Source organism: Elgaria multicarinata, chromosome 11 (assembly GCF_023053635.1).
Source record: "Elgaria multicarinata webbii isolate HBS135686 ecotype San Diego chromosome 11, rElgMul1.1.pri, whole genome shotgun sequence".
Classification (NCBI taxonomy): Eukaryota; Metazoa; Chordata; class Lepidosauria; order Squamata; family Anguidae; genus Elgaria; species Elgaria multicarinata.
The window spans coordinates 42,711,124-42,726,220 of record NC_086181.1 but is presented as its reverse complement, the minus strand read 5'-3'; the positions used below and the strand labels follow the sequence as shown (position 1 = coordinate 42,726,220).

At 42.0% G+C, this 15,097-nt stretch overlaps 1 protein-coding gene and 1 gene segment (V, D, J or C); one reads left to right on the top strand and one right to left on the bottom strand.

The window, feature by feature from the left end:
* The first annotated feature begins 972 nt into the window (after positions 1–972).
* On the top strand, positions 973–6,078 carry LOC134405980 (vomeronasal type-2 receptor 26-like). The gene is made up of 4 exons (XM_063137208.1): positions 973–1,764; positions 2,722–2,949; positions 3,514–3,640; positions 5,177–6,078. The coding sequence occupies exons 1-4, from the start codon at positions 973–975 to the stop codon at positions 6,076–6,078; spliced, it is 2,049 nt and encodes a 682-aa protein (XP_062993278.1).
* A 7,578-nt stretch (positions 6,079–13,656) lies between these two features.
* Positions 13,657–14,177, bottom strand: LOC134405979 (immunoglobulin heavy variable 3-21-like). The segment is given in 2 exon segments: positions 13,657–13,991; positions 14,078–14,177. Coding segments are annotated over 2 exon segments (378 nt in total).
* Positions 14,178–15,097: the final 920 nt, after the last annotated feature.

The window sequence follows — 15,097 nt, the reverse complement described above, 5'->3', positions numbered from 1 at the left end:
CAAGATTCCACAGGTGGGAATTGTGCATGCGGTCTTATCAGAAATCATAAAAATAATGTTCTTGCAATTCTGGGAAATATTTTGTGGTTCAGAATGAGGGGAAAGACAGCATGGAAATTAATGATGGTTGAACTCCCTTTCTGGCTCAGTTCATAATTTGGTATTTATTTATTTATTACATTTATATACCTCCTCATAGTCGAAGCTCTCTGGGCAGTTTACTGGTTATGAGTAGCATATGTGAACATTTTTTTTAAAAAATGTACAAAGCCTTCTTTTCTGAGAATCCTTGTGGCTTGTGAGTTTCCCCACATGCACATTCTCACAATGCTAGTTGAGAAATGTTATGTGGGAGCAAGGAATTGCTGAGCTCAAAGGCAGGGTGATGTAATGGTTAGGTTATTGGACTGGGAGTTGGGAAATCCGGGTTCTAGTCCTCACTTGGGCATGGAAGCTCACTGGGTGATTTTGGGACAATTATAGACTCTCTACCCAACATACCTCACAAGATAGTTGGTGTGGGGATAAAATGGAGAGGAGGAGGATTATGTATGCTGCCTTGGGTTCCTGAAGGAGGAAAAAAGGTGGGATATAAATGTAATTCAAATTCAAGCAGGGATTGCTAGCTGAATCTATCTATCTACCAACCATCTCTCTCTCTCTCTCTCTCTCTCTCTCTCTCTCTCTCTCTCTCTCTCTCTCTCTCTTATTTTAAACCTATTATTTTTGAAATGCACATCACCAATACAATTTCTCAGAAATTGCAAGCATTCTTCATTGCCTCTGCCCTTGACAATGCAATCCTACAGATGGCTACTCAGCTGTCAGCCCCACTGAGTTGAATAGAACTTACTCCCGGGGAAGTGGGAACAACTCAACTTATCTATCTATCAATCATTTTGCTTTCAGCTCACTTATGGCTCGATTGCTTCAAGAGAGAATGAGGGAAACAAATTGCCTTCCTTTTATCGCATGGCCCCAAAAGAATCCCATCAGTATATGGGGCTTATCAAGTTGCTTGAACATTTTGGATGGTTGTGGATTGGGCTTTATGTTGTGGATGATGACAGTGGTGAACATTTTGTGCAAGCCCTGGAGCCATTGTTATCCCAGAATAAGATATGCGCAGCTTTCACAAGAATCATCGCACAACGACGCCATATAAATTCCATGCAGGAAATTGGCAATATGGCCTCAAATATTTATAAATCTTCCATAGAGAACAAAGTCAATACATTCATCATCTATGGTGAATCTAGGACCATGGTAGCGCTGACTACCTTCATGTTTCTAGGAGATACCAGTTCCTCTGGAAGGGTATGGATATTGACAGCCCAGATTGATTTCACATTAATGAGCCTTCAAAAGAATGTAGGTTTTGAACTGTTTCAAGGGGCCATTTCCTTCGCAATCCATTCTACTGAGCTTCTAGAATTCCACCAGTTCCTTCATACTGTAAAACCTGGCTGGACAGAAGGAGATGGTTTTCTCAAGGATTTCTGGGAGCAAGCATTCAACTGTGAATTTCCAGATCCCCAGAAGTTGACAGAGACCAACGAGGCTGGGACATGTACTGGGGAAGAGAAGTTGGAGAGCATTCCTCGGACTTTTTTTGAAATGGGCATGACTGGCCATAGCTACAGTATCTATAATGCTGTCTATGCTGTGGTGCATGCTTTGAGTAATCTAATCTCATCTAGATCAAAACACAGAGGAAGGGTGGAGCGTAAAAGAGTTGAACCGCAAGACCTCAAGCCTTGGCAGGTAATATGTCCACTGCTATGTCTCACACTATTGCCCCGCTCGTGCTCTTCGCTCCTCTGATGCCATGTTTCTCACCTGCCCAATGGTCTCTACTTCCCTTGCTCGGCTTCGTCCATTTTCTTCTGCTGCCCCTTACGCCTGGAACGCTCTTCCAGAACATTTGAGAACTACAAGTTCAACCGCAGCTTTTAAAGCTCAGCTAAAAACTTTTCTTTTTCCTAAAGCTTTTAAAACTTGATTTTGTTCTGACTTTATACTGTTAGTTTTACCCTACCCTGTGCCTGTTTACCCTACCCTGTGCCTGTTTGCATTCTCTTCCCCTCCTTATTGTTCTACTATGATTTTATTAGAATGTAAGCCTATGCTTACATTCCCCTTGAGGGGAATTCCCCTTGAGTTTCCCCTTGAGTTTTCCCTTGAGGGGAAAACTGTGCAGTGTAGGCATAAATTCCTGTTCTGAAGAGCCATTATCCATACCACCATTTCTCCAGGAACCTCCAAGAATAAATTCTCCATCCAAAAGAATGGCCTGACGGCTATTGACTTCATGGTGAATTATTGTGCTCGAACAACAGGGTCTTGCTATTTACTGTTTTACTCTGTACAGCACCATGTACACTGATGGTGCTATAATAATAATAATAATAATAATAATAATAATAATAATAATATGAAATGGATTGATTTCCCAGAACAAATCAATACAAGATTAGCCAGCATCCCATGTTCTCCTCCACAAATAAGAGGTGTGGTACACATTATTTATTGACAGGGCCTTATGGGTACACGCCACACAATTCCTTCTATAATAGGAGGAGGACCCCATTTTAGGGATTCATCTGTCTGTGATAATTAAAACTTCATTACAACGTATCAGCAAAACAATGTGTTCGTCAATCTCACTATGGAAATTCTAATTGGTCATTATGCCTTTATTGCCTTTTCTCTTTCAATTAGCTCCATCCATTTCTTCAAGGTCTTTTGTTTAATAACTCAGCTGGAGAAATGGTGTCCTTTAATGATGAAAGGGAAATTGGAGGTGGATTTGACATCATTAATATGGTAACGTTCCCCAATACCTCCTTCCAGAGGGTGAAAGTTGGAACGACACAACCCAAAGTTCTTGGAGGAGGCGAATTCATCATTAATGACGATAAGATTGTGTGGCATGGAGATTTTAACCAGGTGTGAATTCTGGGGTACTTTTGATGTGTGATTTGGAGGTTGGAATTTTCTTTTGCTGTATAACTGACACCATCATCAGAAGCAGTGTGTGTCTGAAACCAGTTGTGGTTGAACATAACTGGGAGAGTGCTGTTGCACTCATGTTCTGCTGGTAGGCTTCCAATACACATTTGATTGACCGCTGCTTGAACAGAATACTAGACTACACAAGCCTTTGGTTTGAACTAGCATTGTTCTTATGTCTTATCATTAGTTCTGTGATGGGACTAGTTAAAAATCCTTTAGTGGCCGCAGGATGGGGGCATCCTTGTTTCTTTGGGATATAGTACTCGGCTGTGTAGTTGACTTCTTTTCATCTTTTTCTCACAATGTTCCTCAGCCAACCAACAGATTGAACAAATAAAACCATCCATTCTCGGCATCTTAATAGCACACAGTTGAATGCATAGTTTTATATATTATTTCATATCAAATTCCATGTCACTTGTTTATTTGTAAATCAGCTGACAAATAATAGCACACTCTAAGTTCTCCTGTTCTAACCTCATTCCTGTTTGTGGATAGGTACTACCCCTTTCTCTGTGTAATGAGCATTGCTACCCGGGTAATCACAAGAAAAGTAAGGAAGGGGAAAAATTTTGTTGCTATGATTGTGACCCATGTCCAGAAGGGAAGATTTCAAATGAGAATGGTAGGTCATATAGTTCAGCAAATTTTCTACCATACAGGGTCAATTCTGGTGAACATAACACCAAACAGAACGTTATGCCTGATTATGTCACCAGTTGGTAAGCAAAATGTCTAAGTGAATGCACAAATTCACATACTATGTGATATGATTTCCTTACAAACAGTTGCTTGTGTGTTTGTGCGTGTGTGTTTATATTTGAACTATTAGAGCTTCATCTCACGTACCTGATTCCCTCGAATTATCCCCTACAGCGCTACACTGAATTTAGAAGTTCCAACTAAGGCCATTTCAAATTGTAAATGGCAAAGATTGAATTTCTCAAGCATCCCTTGCAATTATAGTCCTTTGTATATTGTCTGATGATGAATCTGTGCTTGTGTGCATGTAATTCAAGCTGCTTTTAAAGGTGTACAGTCCTACATAATATTTAAAGGTTTACAGTTCTACATAAGATGAAAATTAGTGTTGGAATTTTTTTCAACATAGGCCTTAGCTAGACCTAAGGTTTATCCTGGGATCGTCCCGGGGTCTTCCCTGCCTACTCCCGGGATCCCCTGTGTGTCATTTACATGAACAGGGATGACCCCAGGATGATCCCGGGATAAACCTTAGGTCTAGCTAAGGCCATAATCTTTTTAAGAAGCCAGATTTTGTTTCTGGAGAAACTGAGGCTGCAACAGAGTGCCTGGAGGAGAAGGCTATCAGTGGCTACTAGCCCTGATAATTATGTGCTACCTCCAGTATCTGAGGCAGTAAGCTTGTGTGCACCAGTTGCTGGGGAACATGGGTGGGAGGGTGCTGTTGCACCATGTCTGCTTGTTCATCCCTGGCCAATGGCTGGTTGGCCACTGTGTGAATAGAGTGCTGGACTAGATGGACCCTTGGTCTGATCCAGCATCAGGGCACTTCTGATGTTCTTATCAATTGTATCCCCCTTCCAAGGTGGGGAGCCTAACTTCAGAAGCTTCATACCAGGCCCTGTAGAAACCCGAGTCCCTTCTCTCTCTGATGGCAGAGCGCCAACATTGGTGAAGGTAAAAAATTAAAAATGACAGATCAGAAGGCATAGGTGGGTAGATCAGGAGGAGTCTTTGAATGTATAGGAGCTAAGCTTTCCTTGTCCCGAAACACACACACATCCAATAAAGTAAACAGGGAATGTACACCTCTCCTGGAGAACTTCCAATGGGAGATCAATCAGGAACTCCAGGGCTTCAGGCAGGATTTATTCCAGCCCTACCTGGAGATGCCACGGATTGATCCTGGGACCTTATGCATATAAAGCATGTGGTCTACTAATGAGACACAGCACTTTCCTTCTGCCCTGCCTGCACGAGCCTGACAGGTCTTTAAGTAAGGTGGTCTTCTGGTTCCAGATCTTCCACTAGGATTGCTCTGTAAATGTAGATGGCCTTTAGAAACTAAAATGTACCCTCCTCACAAGCAATAACTGGTACGTGGGAGATATTTTGTTTAAAATTTTCTCATAATCACACATGAATTGTGATTGAGATGAGACCATTTTCTATTTTTCAGACATGGCTGACTGTTTCAGTTGCCCTGAAGATCAATATCCAAGCAAGGAAAATGATAGATGCATCCCAAAGACTATAAGCTTTCTTTCGTATGAAGAACCCTTAGGAATCAGTTTAACCTCAGTCTCTGCTTCCTTTGCCCTGATCACAGCCTTGGTGCTACGAACCTTTTTAAAGCACAAAGATACCCCCATAGTCAAAGCCAACAACCGGGATCTTACCTATACTCTCCTCATCTCCATCCTGCTCTGCTTCCTCTGTTCTTTGCTATTCCTTGGCCAACCTGGGAAACTAACCTGCTTTCTTCGACAATCGGCTTTTGGCCTCATCTTCTCATTGGCTGTTTCTTGTGTGTTGGCCAAAACAATCACTGTGGTTGTAGCTTTCATGGCCACCAAACCAGGGTCCAACATGAGGAAGTGGGTGGGGAAAAGATTGGCCAACTCCATTGTCTTTTCTTGCTCCCTAATTCAAGCCGGCATTTGTACCATCTGGCTTGGAACATCTGCCCCATTCCCATATTTAGACATGCAATCACTGGCTGGAGAAATCATAGCATTATGTAATGAAGGATCCGTCATTATGTTTTATCTTGTCCTGGGCTATATGGGATTTCTGTCCATCATCAGTTTCTCGGTGGCTTTCCTTGCCAGGAAGTTGCCAGACAGTTTTAATGAAGCCAAGTTCATCACCTTCAGTATGGTGGTGTTTTGCAGTGTTTGGGTGTCTTTTGTTCCAAGCTATCTGAGCACCAAAGGGAAATACATGATTGCTGTGGAGATCTTCTCTATCTTAGCCTCCAGTGCTGGATTACTAGGTTGCATCTTTTTCCCCAAATGCTACATTATTGTGCTGAGACCTGAGCTGAACAACAGAGAACAGTTAATTAGAAGAAAGAATTAGAATGTAAATCAAAGGGTACTATTGTATTTATCCTGTTGCTTCTGTAACTTGCAGACTATGTCCACCCCCCGCCCCCAAGTCAGATTGGGTTACCATACATTCCAATCCAGTATATTGTACACTCCCATATTCCAGAGAAACGCAACTAAAAACTGATGAATTGACAGGAGTGAAACAGGAATGTTAATGTGTAATGACTGTTATTGCTTAGTACGGTGTGTACATATTTCCATGAATAAACTTAACTTGGAGTACATAGGTTACGATCTTCCACTATCACCCCCATTTTCTATTGAAACAGCCCAGATTAGGCTATTGAGCAGTATAAAAATGCAATAAATAAATAAATAAATAAAGAAAGAAAGCATAGATTCCCTCCCCACTTTGAAATCTCTCATTCTGTATTTGATATATTGACATTTACTGGTAAATGAGGATAAATTGGGTGCAGTTCCTGAAGAGAAATAAACGAGTGATGAAATCGTTTATGGGAGAAATAATTGAGTGATGAAACGTGTAGGGCTTGAATTTGGATCTGAGTGTTCAACTCCTTTTCCAATCTTTCTTTTGGTGACATAAAGAAGCTTAAACTCTTCAAAAAGATTCTGGGCTTATATCTCCCCCATTTTAAATTAAAAGCAGGGGATGTATAGTAAATTTGATCTTAGAAGGGATTTGTTTATTTATTTATTTATTGACCTATACATCACCTTTCTGCCCTATCAGGTTGGAATGATTCAATAAGATTTTCCTATCCAGATGTTTCCTTTGCTTCTTGATGGCTTGTCAATGGATAGGAAAGAGTCATATGATTCACAATATGCACATGATAGCAGTATTTTCTCTCTCTCTCTCTCTCTCTCTCTCTCACACACACACACATGCACGCACGCACACACGCATGCACGCATGCACACACACACTCACACACAGTGCTAGGTGAAAGCTTCAGTGCACCAATCAGTAGCACAAGATTATAGACAGACAGAGTTTCCTGTCCTGGCATTTCACACACAGATGGTTATCTACTGAAGGTTTTTGGTAGATGATATATTGCTGTGGTGACGCAGGAAGCTTCTCATGCAGTAATACAAAGAAGTATCATCAGGTTTCAAATTATTCATTTGTAGATACAACATGTTTGAGGGGTTGTTCCTGGAGATCGTGAAGTGGCCTTTCACTGAATTAGCATAGAACTGTTGGCTCCCATCGGTATATATCAATGCAACCCATTCCAGCCCCTTCTCGGGAACCTGTATCACCCAATGCATAGGGTGGCTGTGGAAGGTGAACCCAGAAGCTTGACAGGAAAGTTGGAGGGATTCGCCAGGCCTTCTCATACCCCCTCCAGACTGCACTAATTGGACTTCCAGTTGGACACCTGGAAAGAAAGAGATTTTAGTGCTTTGCATTCACCCCTATCATGGAAGAGTGCTCTGTATTAGAAAGGAGGCAAATGACCTTGGAAGTTGGCTGAAAAGAAAACAAACAGAACCCACAAGTTCATCTCCCTCCTTATGTTTCGACAAAGATTGACTGGGAAGTGGCCACAGGCAAACCGGGTCATGTAATAGGGGATTAGTGCTACTGCTTTAAAAAGGAACCTGTCCTGGTATTTACATTTATTATTATTATTATGATTATTATTTGGATAAAAGAAACAAGCAGGCCCCCTTGTGGAAGAGACTGCATACTGGCCCTATCATAGACTCTGCCATCCAGCCTTCCAGATGTTTGAATATTTGGGTGTAGTTCTAAAGAGGGAAACTATGTGCGTACAATCATAGCTGCATAGACTTCTCCACAGAACCAGGAGCTCCAATTGTGCAGGGCTCCCAGTGGTACAGAAGGCCCTAGTTGGTCTCGTAACCTGATTGGTCAAAGTTACATGAGTCAGTTTTTAACATATAAAAAGTGGAGGCCACCCTGCTCTTGAGGTGTTTTGATTTTCCTAATCTTGTTCTGTAACTTTGATACTGACTATTTCAAACCACGAAATGGGACTAGAAATATGTGTTCCAAGAAGGTTTCCTCTGATTGTAAGCCAATCCAATTTATTTTGCCTCACATTATTATTTTACCGACCTCGGGAGGATGGAAGGCTGAGTCGACCTGAGCTGGCTGCCTGAAACCAGCTTCTTCTGGGATCGAACTCATAGGAGTGCTGTGCCCATTAGGCTGGGGGGGGGGAATCGTGGGGGGGGGGGAGATGGGGGCCGGGGGAAAGACTGGACCCGGCAGGAGAGAGGGGGAGAGAAGAACGGGGATGGGCATCAGGCATGGGGACGGCGAGTGGCAACGGGCATCGAGGATGGGGGGGCCTGTAGGACAGGGGGCAGGGCCTGGCGAGCAGGGATGGGGGATGGGCAGGGGGAGCGGGGAGCCTTTATTTTTTTTTAAAAAAAACCCTACCTTCTTCGGTGGTGCGCTCCTGCACACATGGCCCTTTAAGGGGGGGGGGAAACCGGAGCACACATCGGGTATTTCCCTTGCCCCGTTGCACGTTGACTTCTAGAAAAGGGCGACGGCACATGCTAGCTGTAGCGCGCCGTCACCCCTCCTCCCAGATGGATTATCTGGTAAGTCTAGCAAGGCCCTAAGACAGGATCTACACTACTGCTTATAACGGTTTATAATGGTTATGACAACTGTTCAGGCCCAGGTCACATTCCATATACCGTTTTCATAACGTTCTTAAAGTGTTATATCCTGCTTAGTGTAGATCAGGCCCAAGAAGTAAGATTAGAAGTGAACACAAGTGATCAAGGTCCATTCAGACTGGCCACCTGCAATTAGTAAGCCTCTTATACTCCTCTGTAATTGTGAGCTGCTATAGAGCTCAATGTGCTTGTTTAAAGACAGTCCAGTTTCCTTCACAGGTCCTTGGTTCATATCATGTTACCTGGGCTATATGATTCCACAGTGTATTTTGCTGGGGCAGGTAGGGATGGATGAGAAATTTGTTTCAGGTTGTTTTTGATCAAGATTTACCTTGTCCGCACCGTCTGGATCAAACACAATCACAAATGCAATGTGTTGCTGAAGTCTGTCCATTTCAGAACTTGCATTTTTATTCATGGACCAAAAGCATTAACAACACAGTGTCTGACAGCAGGTGGAATCGCTTCCCTGGTGGAAATACAATACTACAAAAGATGAATAAATATAATAAAGAGTTTAATTCTAATTATCCCATTTTGAGGAACAATGAGATCGGCCTAGATGACCATGTCCTGCCTTTGCTGTTTGTTTCTAACACCTGAAATATGTCAATGAAGCAAATATAAAAAGATTTTGAATTATTTGGGACAAACATGTCCTTCTTTCTTTCTTTCTTTCTTTCTTTCTTTCTCGAGTTCTACAAATTTCCACAAATTATGCTTCAAAGCTCAGCACAACTGGAGTCCATATCAGAATTTGACCTTTTCATTTCCCACATGAAAATCAATGCATATTTCTGTGCATATTTTTCCCCTAACTGTATGCATCAATCTTGCACGTTTTGGGAAGATATGCAATTTTTTTTTGAAAAGGACATAATTTTATGAGTACACATTTTTAAATACTCTCCTATTTTAAAATGAATATATGGATTTAAAATGAATATATGGATTCTGAAATGTATGCATGTTTTAAATGTACACATTTGGAAATGTACATAATTTTTGAAGTGTATGCATTTTTGAAATGTTATGCTGTCAAGTGTGTGTGTGTGTGTGTGTGTATGGGGGAGTCCATGGATCCTATTGCAAGCTCAAAGTTGTATGGATTTCTCCTTCAGATTGCATCCAAGTCCATATTCAGTCCGGTAGTTGCAAGGTGAGTAAAATCCTGGTCAACAACCGGCTGAAACACATTCGTTTCTTCTATTTTCCTTTTGATATTTATAGCTGATAAACTAGGGATGTTGGAAGAACCAGGCTTGTGGCTTGAGCTTGGCCAGTTGTTGCTAGCTCGGCCCACTGGATGCCCGCTCATGTGCATTGAGTTGGGCAAACGTGTGGCATCCTGTTTTGATGAGCCACTATTTCATGCAAAATCTCAGGTAAGCCTTTGACGTCAACTACCTTGCACAAAATGGTGGCTGCAAATAGTGCGACCTACACAATATTACGGGCATAAATGGTCTAATGAAAAAAATGTTAGGTAATATGTGGTTAGGACCTGGAGCAGAAAGGAAACACATTACCAGCTTTCAGAACACTACTACCAGATACACACTTGTCTGCTTGGAGGGTGTTGTCAAAGTACAAGGTGGGGACAGTCACACTGTTAGGACAGGAATGCTCATGCTCAGACTTTTGGTCAGGTAAAAAATTGTATTGCCAAGAGTAAAGCCAACACATCTTTCTGTCTGAATGGAACCCATACAGAGACTTCTCCTAGTCCCCCCCTCTCTCTATCTCTCAAATTTCCTTCCTGCACTTTACAGAAAATCCTGCATTCATCTCCTCCCTTCCACGTTATTGCCTGAAACAGGTTTCCCACTCTACTTCAATGCAGGAGGCTCCAGAAGTAGTCCCTGGTCCTTCTGAAGTGCTGCACAGAATTGTGGAACTAATACCCACATGACCTCTAGGAGGTGCCTTTTGCCCCTGATTCCAAGGAGTGGACCCCAGGCTCTTTTAGTGAACAGGGAGAGCTTCAAAAGCATTCACAATGTGGCTTGTTAACCCACCAACCTCCACTCCTTAGGAGAAGATAATCCCTACAGGAAGAGCCTGCTGGCTTTTTAAGACTAAAATGCAGAGAGAATAGAGCTTAAAGAAGGCCTCTCATTTTCTGAAAATAAATCCCTGACAGTTGTACCCAGTCAGTGCTGGACTAACTTCGAAGTAGTCTCATGTCCAAGACTGCTGTCCATGGTCCTGAAATTAACTCAAGTCCAAGATGTGAGCTAGCCATCTTTCCCACTCCATGCCTCCTCCTCACCTGAGCTGTCATCCAGATGAAGTGATGGAAGTCCATATGGAGCAGGTCAACTGGGTCAGTAGCCAGTGAAAGTTAAGGCTACTAAGAGTCTGATAGAATCCTTTTGATTTCAATGTGTTTTACATCTCAGATAAGAATGCGTAGATTACCACATAAAGGATTTTCAAGAAGGAACAATAAGAATGAGGGCAGGAATCCGGTAGCCTTTGAGGCAGTATGACATATGATTTCTTGTATTTCCCCCTCTGAGGAGAAAGAGGGAGGTTTTGTTGAGATGAATTTTAACCACAGAGGGTTAAATGATTGTAAGGGGTTAAAAGCTTTGTAATCATGTTTCTGGACTTAGCAAGATTGCAAACAGAGTGTGGAAGACATGGTCTATGTGTCAGACATGGACAGAGGAGAATTGGTTAATTGGAGAGTTTGGTATGGTGCAATACTAATGGTGATATTTATTTAAGATGCACAGTGTTTAATGGCATCTTGTTAGGTGTTTGGAGATCCGTGCTGATGTATCGTGATGACCATGTGTGTATGTGAAAGTTTATACTAAATCTGATGAGAAAACCTCAGTAAAAGAACTTTACTGATTAATAAGGACTGTGAGTATTATTTATCCCCTCAACTAGCCTGTCAAAGGAAAAGTGCTAGGACTTTGCAGGCCAAACTTTCGTTGTATGCTACGCATTCTGCTCTTATTATTCAGATAGGCTTGCCCTCAGAGGAGTCATTTCTACACAGCCCTTACTTCCCTGATGTTACAGCTCCACCATTGGGAGGGGCAATGATCCAAAATGGACATGTGGAGAGATTTTTCAAAATGCAACTGCAATCCTGGCATACATTCATGCTGCCGCACACCTATGATCATTCAGGGTTATGTATGTGGGGTAGGTAGCCAACCAAATACAACACCATAAATAAATAAATAAAAAACAAAAATGGAGAAAATTATGAGATTTTTTCTCTTTCTAATGGGGTAAGGAACATAAACATGTGAAATTTATTGGCTCACCTCTAGGTGACATTCCTAAGGGCTCAGAACCTTCCCCAGACCTAAAATATCTGCTTGCAGCAGAAAATATCGGGTTGGCATTTGCACTCTACCACAATCTATTTTAATACTCACAGAACCGTATTCAAAGCATTGAACCTCAAAGGCACACACACCACACACACACATAATTGCAATGCCCATGTATAACAACTGTTGATTGTGCCTAAATCCAAAATAAAAAGATGAGGCATTTGCATTTGCTTTAGCTCATGTCACACATTATTTAAACCTCAACATAAACAACAACAATGACAACAACAACAACCCTGCAAAGAATTCTATGACTGTGATGCTATCATAATGCAGGAGCCACCGTGCATCTATCTAAAATCTAGGTGAGCTTGAGGCACCCCTGAGTTGGAAGTGTGTGTTTCCTTCATGTGACCTTAACCTCTTCAGATACTGTTGGAGGCTTTCCTGGGCCAAAACTCTCCAGAAGGCCATGAGTCTAGATTAATGAGCAATCTTATTCCCAAAGACTTTTCTTTCCCCATCTTGGGTCTCCAATTCCCTTGAGTACCCAGACATGATAATCACATCTGCCACGCAGTGTTGCAGAGGGGCTGGCAGTGTACATCTGTGGATGTCCTCCTCAGCCCTGATGATGTGAGCATCTAATTCATTTCATTATGAAGTCACTATTGTCCAATCTTCTCTCAAAGTGAACAGTTTAAAGTAGGCACAAATAAAAACAACCCCCTCCCCCTGATTGTCTGCCCATTTCCTCTCTATCTGAGGGACAGATGCAACACTGCATCTGCTCAAAACTATTGAGGTTGGGCAGCAAGAGTGGAATTCTATGGTCGTCATGAGCTTTATCACATCAGCGTTATACTGTGAAATCACTGTGAATTGCATGCAAAGGACTCAGAGGTTTTCCACCTTATAATCAGCTTTGATTGTGAAGTACTCCCATGCATCCTGCTTTAACTGTGCTTCAAAGCCAAAAGATTCACCAAATTTAGCCCCTACTTTCTGAGCGTATCTTCTGAGCGTATCTGAGCGTATCTGAGCGTATCTGAACGTATCTTCTGGGGTGCAGGAGCAGGATTTAAAACAAATGCTTACATCTGCGTAGGCTTTAAAGATAAAGACACCAAAATTGGCACAGTAGTAGATATTAGGGAGAGCTTTAAGCATACCAAATTTGAATTGAATTGGATCATCCATTGATTTTTTTTAATGATTTTTTACATTTCCCCCCTTAAACTTACTTCCTGGTATGCAAAGGACCGCTGTTGCCCATAAATTTTTGTTTATGGTTTTAATTTTTGTGAACCGCCCAGAGAGCTTCGGCTATTGGGTGGTATAAAAATGTAATAAATAAATAAAATAAATAAATAAATAGCAAAAACAACAACAACCGTGAAAGCTTATTGCTATGGGGATAATCCGAGGCAAGCAGGTACGTGTGACAAAGCTTGTGTTTCATTTACGAATGCCTTATTAGGTCTGGGGAATTATAATGAAACAGTTCAAGTCTGTAGAACAGACATGCTTGTTGTTTTCATTTTTCTAACTTCTTCCAATTGACATATATAGCTGATGAATCAGCATTGGGACCTGGGGTGAGCAAAGGAGAGTTTTTGTCATGCTTCAGATTCACTTCCCCTCACTGTGTGACTTGCACAATAATATATCCCAGAGTCCTCAGCTTGCAGGCTGTTCATTTGCAAATACATCTGACTCTTTGAATTGTCCCTGGAAATGGTGAATCGTCCCTTCGCTTTATCCGAGTAGTAAATGTTGGATGAGCTGGTTGGGTGCATACGTGCAACCCATTCCAGGCCCTTTCCAGGAGCTTGTCTCACCCAGTCCATCCAGTAGCCAGAGAACCCAGACTCTTGACATGTTAGGCGGATGGACTCCCCAGGCTTTTTTAAATCTCCTCCAGACTCCACCAGCTGGATCTGTGATTGGATACCTGAAACAAGAGACAAAAAAATGAGTTCTGCTGCATATTGACCCATCAACTGTGCCAGTCGTCCTTTTCTGAAAGCAGAAAAATACCTTTGAAGGCTGCTAAGAAGAGAATAAATTGAAGACCAAACATCCTTTCCCCTCCTTTGCTTTGAGAGGGATTGAAAAGAAGTTGGTCACAGGCACAATGGGGATGTGTCTCTGGGTGCTACTAGGGGGGTAAGGAGAAGTTAGGATGGATTTAAACAGGAAGCTGCCCCTGCATTTACATACCACTTTGGATAAAAAGGCCTGTGGCTACCTCTGTCTCCTGGTATTATACGATGGACATGGTTAAGTAGAGGGCAAGCCGTATTCACCATTTCCACCATTATGAGTTCAAATGTGGTAGTTTTGTGACACAAAAACATATGAGACTTGAGACAGGAAAACTTACTTATATAATGAAAAATGAAGTAGAAATGAAAATGCAAGAGTTCAGAAGGTGGAATCACCTGTCTTGGAGTCTTACAACAAAATGACAGACGGAAAGCTGAGGGAAGGAGTTCACTTCTAATTATCTCATTGTGACAGATTATGCACTGCCTCTGTTCTTTTAATTCATAGCAAACATGAAAATCATGCTGAATTATTTGAACCTGGGACATTTCTCTTTTCCTTTCTGGTCATACGCTAGCTGTGTTTAGTGTTCAGCAGTTTCCTTCACCCTAACCCTAACCCTATCATAATGCAGGAGCCACCATGCATCTATCTAAAATCTAGGTGATCTTGAGGCACCCCTGAGTTGGAAGTGTGTGTTTCCCTCATCTGACCTGAACATCTTCAGATACTGTTGGAGGCTTTCCTGGGCCAAAACTCTCCAGAAGGCCATGAGTCTAGATTAATGAGCAATCTTATTCCCAAAGACTTTTCTTTCCCCATCTTGGGTCTCCAATTCCCTTGAGTACCCAGACATGATAATCACATATGCCACGGAGTGTTGCAGAGGGTGTGGCCGTGTACATCTGTGGATGTCCTCCTTAGCCCGGGTGATGTGAGCAACTAATTCATTTCATTATGAAGTCACTATTGGCCAATCTTCTCTCAAAGTGAACAGTTTAAAGTAGGCAC